Source organism: Rhipicephalus microplus, chromosome 3 (genome assembly GCF_043290135.1).
Source record: "Rhipicephalus microplus isolate Deutch F79 chromosome 3, USDA_Rmic, whole genome shotgun sequence".
NCBI lineage: Eukaryota > Metazoa > Arthropoda > Arachnida > Ixodida > Ixodidae > Rhipicephalus > Rhipicephalus microplus.
In genome coordinates, this window is record NC_134702.1 from 43,669,655 (window position 1) to 43,680,909 (window position 11,255).

Genomic DNA, 11,255 nt, shown 5'->3' on the forward strand with positions numbered 1-11,255 from the left:
CATTTTGCGCTCGGCCTTGTTACGCAACTGTAAACAAATGGTTATATAAAGCATCTGCGAATGCTCAAGGTACGTCTGTACGTGCAACATTTACATATATCTTTAGCATCGTTTCGTAGAGTTTGGCTGAATAAAAAATTTACGACACAGTCACCTTTGATTTGCATGCTCCACATAACATCAATTACCAAGGTACGAGAGATACGCCCAATTTTTGTCATACACATTTCGTGAGTAAGCTCTTACACTAAATTGAAATTGCTATGTATCTAAATCAAAAGTACAGGCCTAGTTGCCACTTTAGTAACCACACCAAAGTTACCCCCCACAAGAATGATGCAACCACTAAGTTAAAGGAACTGTTTACCATCCTATGTCGCCTTTCTGTTTTGTGCTGCAATACAAAGTATACCCTCTTGATATGTCCAATCTTGCAGCAGTTTCTCCGGAAAGCGAGAAGAAATTTTTAAATGATAATTTATCTATCTGCATTCAGTCATTGTAAATTCATGTAGAGATGCCTGCAACACTGGTTACTGCAAGTGACGACAATCGTGGTCCTGGTGAGAGTTGAAAAACTAGAACCACAAGCAGTTTTTGCAGGCATCATTAGGATTCCTATAATAATAAAGCTCTCCCCACATCGGTTGTTTAAAGTATACAAGTTGTCAAATAAAGTATTATTACCACAATCTCTCCAGCTTTGTTCAGTGAGCCTGAAATACCGCTGCGGTCGAGTGGAAAACTTGGTCTGTCCTAGCAACACTGGCATACCGGCGCTGTGAAACGGACTGTACTGGTTCCATTCATACCAAATGTGCTACTAAAATAAACACGAGACATGCTTAGCACAAGAAAAAAAAGATCCTTGCTGTTTTTCAGTTATGTTTAGTTGTTCCGAGTTGCATATGCGACATGACAGCTAACACAGACATCATGCTTATGTGGCTCTTGTTTCTTGCAAAAGGCAGACAGGTGAATGCGTTGCTGGCAGAGCTAGTAGGCGCTTTAAACGCATTAGGAAAAAAAAAGCACAAAATTATCCTCAGACGCAAAGAAGAGTTGTCAAAAGTGCATGAAATACACTTTTAATGAATACTCAATTGTTTTCGAGCAAAATAATTCTATCTACGAGCCAATATAATGAAACACATCCCTGTTGGGTGACGTTAGCAGACATACTTTCATGATTTTTCAAAGCCTATAAAAATATAATCCATTTTTTATCAGACAACAACATGCTTGTTGCCGCCGATGTTACAGTCTCGTTTTCACCCCCAACAAAACATTTTTTCCAAGCTGTAGGCAGTTCATTCAAGCAAGGAGCATGTTCAGTTTGTTTACAACAAAGGAATAAGCGAGCCAGAATCCAGAATCTCAGTCTGGCAGCTTCACTTCAAGATATTGCTACGAGAGACACTATCCACAGCACTTACCGGATGGGCCAAAGTTGTTGACCAAACCCTCCACGCATCCTGTGATGTACAGGGCACTGGAGAAGATGTTTGCTATGAAAAACAAGGTGCCGATACTGCCACCAAATTCAGGTCCCAGCGCTCTGCTGATCATGACTGAGACAACAAGGTCAAGGTTTCGTTCTTTTTTCTTTTCTCTCCACTATAAGCTAGAACAGCGGGGTACTATCAATCAATTTTGATTCCCTGGACATGACCCTCTTTCAAGTACAGGAGCATTTTTGCCTTCTCCCCCTTATCTCTAAAGGGCTGCCATATCTTATCGATGAGAAGCTATAAATCTACTGACTTGGGGATTCATTTCTATATGCCGTGCGTGATTTCCTAAAATGCTTAAAGAAAAACATAAAGCCCTGAACGAAATTATTGCTCCTACAATGAGCAGAGTTCATTATGTTCTCTCAAATGAGACAAATATAAATGAAATTGGTTTTAGCAATTGGCAAATGAAATCCCTTCAATATGTCGAATGTAAAAGTAACTCAAAAACTAAAGCTTTGGTAAAAGGCTTACTTTACAACAACCCTGTGCTGCCAGTAAGGATTATGCATAGCAATCTACAATAGATCTATTAATACTAATTACTGCTGTATCATGTGCCACAAACAACAATATCTTTAAGAGAGACGCTGCATTAGAGAGCTAAGAAAATTTTGACAATCTGGCATTCTTAAATGAACACCTTGCGGGCCTCGAGCACTTTTCCTCCATGAGTATGGCCACTACAGTAAGGATTCGATTCTGGGAATTTCAGGCGAACAGTGAAGTGCCACAGCCGCTAGACCACCGCAGTGGCTATAGAATGAATCTATAAAAAGCATTGAAGAACACAAAAAGTCTCTGTCAGGTTTATATCAGAGGTCTGCAGAGAACATGTGCAGTGCTAAAACAGATGATTGGGACAAATAGACAAGGTAAGAACATCTATTCAGTTTTCTACCTTCTTCATATCTATCCGACCACACTTAGAGATCTATGAACATTGAAAAAAGTGTATAGAAAATTTATTATTATAAAAATATAATAAGCTGTGCAATAATAACAAAGCAAAAACCTATGCAAGAATACATCAGAAATTGCAGGCCAGTGACACAGACACACACCCACCCATACAAGAAGATACATTGTGAATCCATGTAAATAGTGGTAAGTTAGAATCATTTTTATGTGCAAAGTGGGACAGCAGATATATCAGCAGTAGCACGTTCCAAGCCCAGGCAAGCACACTGTCCGCTGTGGAAAGATTTTGGAAGACTGAAACAAAGCTATCTGCTATCTCCATATCAGTTCGTGAAATGCAGTACATATGGTCAAAAAGCACGAGCTTTCAATGTGGGGCACCTTGAAAGATAAAGCTCCAATCTGACTTGCAACCTTCACACATTATCTTTCTCGGGCTGTGCACTATGAGAGATAAAACATTAGAAGTTTTTAGAGCTATTCATAAAGTAGGTTAGACTTCTTAAAATAGAAATGGAAAAGCACAAACTAACAGCATTGAGATGCAGTTCCTTCACCTGATACTGTACACAACTTCCTATAACATTTGACAGTATTCAGCGCTGCATTAATATGCAGTTCCTTCACGTTACACTGTACACAATTTTCTATAACATTTGGCAGTTGCGAAGGATTTAAATCCCTTACAACACTTGCAATTCACAGTATTGCAGTGTCAGCACGCATTTTGCAGAACTTTCAATAGATGACGTATGGAACAATCCGAAGGTAATAGAATGGACGGATAATTTTAATTGCCTTGCTGATTGTCTTGCAGCATGACACCCGGCACAGATGATTGCACGAGCCAGTGCTTCAGTGATCATACCTGCAATGTTTTGATTGATTGATTGATTGATTTGTGGGTTTTAACATCCCAAAACCACTATATCATTATGAGAGACGCCGTAGTGGAGGGCTCCAGAGATTTCGACCACCTGGGGTTCTTTAACGTGCACCCAAATCTGAGCACACGGGCCTACAACATTTCCGCCTTCATTAGAAATACAGCCACAGCAGCCAGGATTCGATCCCGCGACTTGTGGGTCAGCAGCCGAGTACCTTAACCACTAGACCACCGCCGCGGGACTGCAGTGTTTTTCCCCATTTCAGTGGTGCCGCCTTTTGCGCTCTGCTGTGTTGTTTTGTTGACCTTTGGGAAGAGTCGTACTCAATCATTCTAAGTGGAAGATTGCTCCCTTCCCCCTTTTTTCACCTTTTTTCCCACTCCCCTTGATGACTCCTAAAACGGAAATCGCTAATGCCACTCAACATATCCTCTCTCGCTTTAAGAGCGGGCATCTCTTATCAGAGAAACGAGTACGCCCAGCAAGTAAGGCCGTAGAAGTGGCTCTCCCTCAGCATTGCCCCAAAAGGACAATGCACCGCGGAAACATATCTCATCGACACCCCCTTTCCGATGCCCCGTCAGCAGCTGCATCCACTTTAACCTGCCATTTTTTGATCGGCCAAGCTGCATCGCGCAGCGTCTGTTTTCCACTTTCAACGGCCCTTCATACTGCCCTCTGGGGCAGAATACGACGACGGCGTTTAACAAGGAGTAATGGCCGTCGCATAAGTTTTCTCGCAAAGCGCTCCGCTATCGGTGGCGGTGTACTCCTCCTGGTCCTTCCACCTGATAGCCACCAAGCAAGCCTTTCTTCTTTTCCAACTCCCTCTCTCTCTTTTTCTTCCCCTCTCATTTGTTGCGTATATAAGAACAGAAACAAACATGAAAATTTTGTTTTGATAAAGGTCAGGCTCTGGCCGAAACGTCGACATGATAAATGAAGTCTTCTTGAAGTGCCACTCTCTCATACTTCTATATATACAGTAACGAAAGCCAACCACTCCTTGAACTATACAGTCGAACCCTTTTGATATAAGAGACTAATGGGTATAAGAGACCCCTGTGGGACTACGGCAAAATACGGGTTGATAAGAAAATGCGTACAAGGTAACCTGCTTATAAGACGTCTCATATAAAAGACAAGAACTGCTGCCCGGAGCATGCCTCTTATAAAGGGCATGTCTCTTTAACTGTATACATAAATAGATATGTGGAAGAGCAAGTCGGGCACCCCGCCCCCTCTAATAATATGAAAGCTCAATGATATGTCTGCAGACACAGTTACATGTAATCACGGTTTGTATAAAATCTAAATACTAGATCAAAGCATAGCCATTATCACTACAGGTAACATTTAGTCCTTGTGGCAATGCAGAATGAGGATTAAGCTTGCTTGCTGAAGTGTTCACACGAGCACTCCCGGTCATTATTCTGTAACTAGCTAAAGGGTGTCGATTACAAATCATATTGCACTCTCTAAACAGTGTCGTTTGGTTTGTCAGAGTGAGAACGTAATTTACTGCCGCGACGAAGAAAGCCGAAACTCCCCCAATTTAAAATAAATGCACAGAACCCAGTCCTCATGCGTTCTCCCACACGCAAGGCAAGTGGACTCTGTAAATGCGCTATGCATTAAAAAAAAAAACAGCACCACGTGCCTTTGAATAGCCAGAATAATTTTTTACAGACCATGCTAAGCTCAGAGAAACTAACAGTATCGATTTTTCATGTTTACTAGAGGCAAAAAGCTCAGGTTGTTTACAATCTGAGAAAAAGCGGCTTCGCAGCTCGTCAGTTGGTCTCGAAAAGCTGGCCTTTCGGGCTCAATCAATATGCACATAAATGAGTGGGGCACTGGATAGTGTTAAGAAAGACCTAATCATTCCAAGCAAACAAGGAACCAAATTTCAATTTAAAAGAAATTTTCCCAGCCCCTTGTCCTTAAACATTTCTAGCATGTGCCTACAGAAACCACATTTTTTAAACGTCTACGTTCCCCTTTAATGATTAAATATTTGCTTTTTCTCCTTGATTATCCCTTTTGTCATATAAATGCAAGGGTAAACAAAGATCCATGTCGGACAGAACAATAAAACACAAGCGAAAGGTTCCGGTACAATCCGGTTAGTCACAAAATGTGTTACCCCATACTTGAGACCCCGTGACACAGAAACAGAATGGCATTCGATCACAAAGGCCTACCTTGTTTTTATCAATAGACAAGATAAAGCTGCCAGTGTGTCACACAATAACCGAGGACAAGACGACAAAAGCCACGAGCACTTCCTCACAAATGTAATCAGCGTTATAATATTTTCCAGCTCAATAGTTTCGGCAAAATCTGCAGACTGCTACATCCCACGCATATCACTTTCAAGCCAAGGACTAATACCACAAATTTCACAGCGCCTCTCTTTCAATATTTAAAGGGCCAGTAAACAGGCTCCGTTTCTTTGGCCCCTTTTACACAAGTTCACCAATTCATACAGTAGGGCTCCGAAATAAAGAGGCATCTCGCTACATTTACTGCTAGGGGAAGGCTGCTTCTCGATCTACGCTTCTTCCCCACACCGCCATGACACACGTTCTTGTCAGGGCTGCATTGCTCGGTCGTTGGCTGCAGACCCGTGACGTATCGCTGGCATCATGTCACGTTGCCAAAGTGGGTGGAGTCACGGCAACGGGCTACGCGTTTCCCCTCCCTTCAGCATAGGAGAGTGGCAAGACCGCAAAAAAATTTGAAACCAGCTGAAACGGATGTTGTAAGCCGTGCACCTTTCTTATTATAGCATGTATGTACTAAATTCTTGTGGCAACATGTTCACATAGCGAAAGTGTGCATATTCATTACAATTTTTGGACTTTGGGGTTGTTTACTGGCTCTTTAATAAGGAGGTCTTGAAAGCTTAGTGAGATGCCATGTTACTTTATGAAACATTTCTTAACTTTCTCCAGTAAGCTACGGTTAAAAAATCAACTGCCATCACAAAATATGAAACAGGCTTTGCGATGTATTAGTTGAATGTGCCAATGCATGGATGCTAAATGTCATAAATGTACATGAAGGAATACAATAGCAAATTTTGCAGATAATAAATGCTTAATGCACAGGGTTTCCTAAAAATAACTAGAGGGGACTCTGGCGCTGTAATCGTTTAGGGACCATGGAAATGATGAGTAGTACACGGATATTCCCAGTATTCGTACTTGCGGCTTCATTTATTGTTGGTTTCTGTTTTGTTTTGAGGAAAATAACGAATCATCTTAAACTTCGTGACCTGATTTAAAATAGGTAAGTCTACAAGATTAAGGTGGTGAAACCCAACTGATAAACTATTGCTGATTGTTGTTTCGTGATAAAATAACTCCAAGCCACACGAACAAACACGGAGCCAGAAGAACGAAGATTAGGCAAATCCGTGTGCTACCCATCATTCCCATGCTCGCTGAAGCGCCGTGCATCACAGCTCCCATAGACACTTGCACCAGAGTTCCCTCTAGTGTATGTTTAGGAAGCTCTATGGCTTAATGGACAGAAAATACTTGCCTACAAATAGATTTTAGATTGATTTTTTCTTAGTCTACTAGCTTTACAGAAAAGCAATTTAGAAACTACAAATTTAATATGCAGAAGCTAGTAACTGAACCTGTGGCTTTGCTAACATTTTCAGCTCACAAGTCTTCCAAGTACCAAATGACTTAGCCTTACCAAGTCATTTTTCAAAACTCTCCTTACTAACTTCAATGTTGTGATGATTATTTCTTGATACCACAGTCTGGTAAAACTAAGTACAAGTGGACAAAAAATTTCAGGAACAAAACAAAGGTATTGAGCCCATACAAGAGTGTGGAACGTTGCAAAGATCCCTTCCATAGTATGAATACTATAGTTACAGACAGTCAAGCTAAAGCAATACTTCAATGCAGTTGATCAATAGGAATCGTTTTTGTTTCACAATTGACAAAACAAGACATCAGAATTGAAAAAAAGGATACAGTAGGCACCGCCTCCTTCCACGGCACCATTTGTAGAGATTGCGCAAATGGACAACACAGTGAAGAAAAGGATGGAGTAGGCGAGTACAATCTCAACCAGGCACTCGAGTAGGCCGGAATGACCTATTAGAAAGCCTGTTCCAAAAGAGAGAGAAAAAAAATTATGGGCAATGAGTGACAAAGGAAAAACCATTGCATTCAGACAACACAGACATTTTTTTAAAAGCAATGAAGTGTCAACACTTCATCAATTGAAACGTCTGGCAAATTGCATTGGCATACCAATGCATTACTTCAACACATGTGGCAGTTTGACTACTAGGTTGACTACTGACTGTGCCTAAAGAAGTGGACAACACAGGCAACCAGCAATGCCCATTGATAGAGTTCCGACTGGTCTATTTACCGAAGAATCGATGATGTGAATGTTTGGGGTAAGCGTGTAGGATTTTCCAGGCACAAGAACAATCTTGTTAAAAAGATTCACAAACGCTGTGCACGTTTTCTAAACGTTTCTAGCGAACTTAAAATGCTGTGATTACTGCACATTTACTTCTGCTAATTGTATTATTTCAGACCTTGTTTGTTCACTGTCATTCGGTTTTGAGCACTGCTAGCCTTGTTAGAGCCTTTACAGAGTGCTTTACTGTATGTGAGACCACACTGCATGAGATCCATGGATAGACAACAAGCCAGTCCCCTACGGTGCTCCGCACTTCAAGTAATGAAGAAAATGGACTGTTCAGTGTACGTGGGCAATGAAAGAGGCATATGGTACCCATGTGTCAGGAGCGACTAGGTTTCAAATAAGTAAATTTTACCTTCACACGGCATTTTGAATCTTCAAAGTTCGTTTACAATATTTAAGTACTCTGGTGTGTATAAAATTGCAACAGATCATCTTTGGAAAACACAGGCGTAATCAGGGTGTAAAACGGAGCACAGGAGCTGCAGCCAAGCTATACGAATGCCAGCGTACTCCACCAGAGAAGTGGTTCTTTATTTTTACATGCAAATGATGATGCTATCTTCAGGCACGTTTTCATACAAAAATAAAAAAAGCACTTCTCTGATGGAGCACACTGGCATTCACAATTGCGTAGCTTGACCACAATCCGCGTGCTCCATTCTACTTCTTGATTACCTGCGCATGGCAAACTAGCTTTGGAACATAAGAACAAAGCAACACGAAAGTTCATGTCTGAACTTAGTTCAAATTAAAACTCCAGGGTTCGTATTCCCGAAAACGTCTTATGCTAAAAATTCCGTAGAAGAATTTTTTAGCTAATCACGATGCGACACATATCATTAACGAGGCCAGTTGACCAATGGCAAAATGCTTTGGCGAACAATGTTTCGAGAATTTGACTCCTGTTCAAGAAAAAAAAAAAAGTGATCACAGCTATACACACAACGGTGAATTTCATGCAGCTGCTTCCATGCATTTGACGTGTGTTAAGTGTTATGAAATGTTTGTGCTGCCACATTTACCACACACACGCTCGTCACGGAAGCAAGAGAAATAAAAAGGGGACACCTCCGCAGGAGGCGTATTTTAATGATACAGTTGCTCCTGAAAAGGTCTCGCACTGGGTAGGAGATAAAAGCAATGCAAGTTGGCAGTTGCAGCTTTACAACCTCGGAATACGCCAGAGTCGCACAAGGCGTGCAGCGGTTAATAGCACGTCACCCCACGTTACAGCCACAAGCGCAAAGAAGTAATCATTAGCGACGAAAACTCGTTTTTCACCCCCATGCCGCCGTTTACCGCCAATTTGACCGAACACAGCTGTTTGAGGCGTGCCGTTACGTCATGCCGACGCGAGCAAAAGCGATTACGGCGCTAAAGAGATAACTGTAGCGCGGGTTGCCCCGTGCGCGTGGCCTCGGTCTCCCCTGCCCCCCCCCCCCCCCTTTTTTTTTCGTTCCGTATGTCTGCAGCCGCAGCTGATTACATCAGCCGCGACATCCGCCCCATTCATTCGTGGAAACATCGTCGGGCGCACCACGTTTAAAGCACTCAATAACAGTTCATCGTTGGAAACAAGGGCATTTCTCTCGGCTAGCTCCCTTTCTAAGGAACACTCCTAGAATTCCGCTTGGCGGCGGCGAGCACCGAAAAGAAAGTTCATTTTAAATTCAATCGCATCGCTGATTACGCAAGCACGATCTCCGACAAAGGCTGTCGACCACCCGCTGTTGCACGTAACGCTTGCTACTTTACAAACTACTAATTGTTTCTCCTCGCCGTCCGACAAGACGCACAGGTGCGCTCAAAGTAGCGCCGCGCGCGCTCCTCCGCTTTCCGCGTGAGCAGTGGCAACATATACGCATCCATCTTTCGGAAATGCGGCCTGCCCTTCTCGTTGGGCTCCACGCAAGCTAATCGGGCTGTCCTGTGTGTCATTTTGAATCGAAGAAACGGTTCCAGTATAACGCGCTGCTCACGAGCGAGTGAGTCACTTCCTGAAAGCCCTTCGCTGTGCGGCTGGCCGACCCCGTAAATGGGCCTTGCGCTCTCTCTTAGCAAGAAACCACGGGGGTGTAGGGGAGGTCTCCATACATTCTCAAGTGTGACGGGGGCCAGGCTCACGAAAGGGGGTGGGAAGGACGCGAAGCAATAAAGAAAAACGACACTACTTGGCCGTGATCACGTACCGATCCGTAGGAACAGGATCGCGCTGAACATGGAGAGGCAGACCGGGGTGAAACATCCCGAGAACGTGGCGAGCCGTCGTGTCGACGGCGCCTGACATGTCGTCTGCTGGGGACTCTGGGTGCCCCCACTCAGGCTGCGAAACAGCCTGGTGTGCCGAAGGAGAGGCGTCCTGTCGTTGGGTCGCGGCGCCTGCACAGCGCCCTGCGCTAGCGACGAGAGGGAGGCCACTGAAGACGACTGCGACGTTACCGATGCGCTGTTGTTCGGGTCTGTCATTTGAACAACCACGACGGGGTGCTCGGGAACTGCGAAGCCTAACGACGACGGCTCGACGAGCTTCTTGTGGTTGTGAGCCATACGCTCGGGGGAAGTCCAAGCGACTGGAACGGGAGATGCCTCAGGCGCTGGCGAGGCTCGAACAACGGCTAGCTTCGCCTGTCACCGCGACAGCGGCAACGGGTATCACCTGGGACCCATTGGGGGGCTAGCGCGCCTGAGTAATGCGCGGCCACCTCACCACCGATCGTGAATCGCTTGGCGTTCTCGGGTCCAAGGCTGCTATTACACGCCTACCGTTGCCGCTGCTGCTTGCTGCTGCCGTCAGACGTGAACATTAGACGTCGACATAACGTAAGCGGTAAGCCTGCGAAATAGCGCGTCAGATGGCAGCACGCATTGCGAGTGTGGTCGGTTTGCGCGTTTGCGTGATTCGTGAATGACAGGTCGAGACATCTGCTGCCGTCGTTCAAAAATACGGTGTAATACCTTTCGCGGGAACTCTTGAAACGCCCTACGTGTGGATCAGTGGACAGATGACCATCTTTTTGTCTCCTGCGTCTCTGCCTAACTGAACAAATTAGATTATCAGGTGAAGCTTACACGAATACGTCAATCCACTATGCATGTGGCTCCAAGTTTTGTAAAAAGCCTGCAAGTCGCTCGTTTGCGCCCAGATCTGCATTGTAAGCGCAACGCACATTGTAAAAGAAAGTACAGACATTCATCACAACTGCTAAGATTAATGTGAAGATGTGTGAATACTCCCCAGAGAACACCTACGTTTCAAAAGTTAAAGCGTGAAAAAAAAAATTTGGAGGGGGGGGGGGGGCGAAACCATTTCAACTTTCTTCTACTTACCGCTTTAGCTGTTTCTTTGTATATCTTTCTCTCTTTATCTATTTCTGTGCTTTCTTGCCTTGTCTTGTCGCCTAGAAGATCTTGGCTCATACCCACAAAGGGGATTGGCCATACTGTACTTTATAATGGAAATTTTTTG

At 43.8% G+C, this 11,255-nt stretch overlaps 1 protein-coding gene across 5 annotated transcripts in view; it reads right to left on the minus strand.

The window, feature by feature from the left end:
- LOC119175799 (solute carrier family 12 member 9) overlaps positions 1-10,481 on the minus strand; it is a 37,221-nt gene extending 26,740 nt beyond the window's left edge. For all 5 annotated transcript variants that reach the window (XM_075889349.1, XM_075889348.1, XM_075889347.1 and 2 more), the window contains exons 1-3: positions 9,979-10,481; positions 7,321-7,455; positions 1,437-1,571 (exon numbers count right to left, since the gene is read on the minus strand). In XM_075889349.1, the coding sequence (XP_075745464.1) occupies positions 1,437-1,571; positions 7,321-7,455; positions 9,979-10,336 (628 nt within the window). In that variant the 5' untranslated portion in view covers positions 10,337-10,481. The remainder of the gene's footprint in view (positions 1-1,436; positions 1,572-7,320; positions 7,456-9,978) is intronic.
- Between the last annotated feature and the right edge of the window lie 774 nt (positions 10,482-11,255).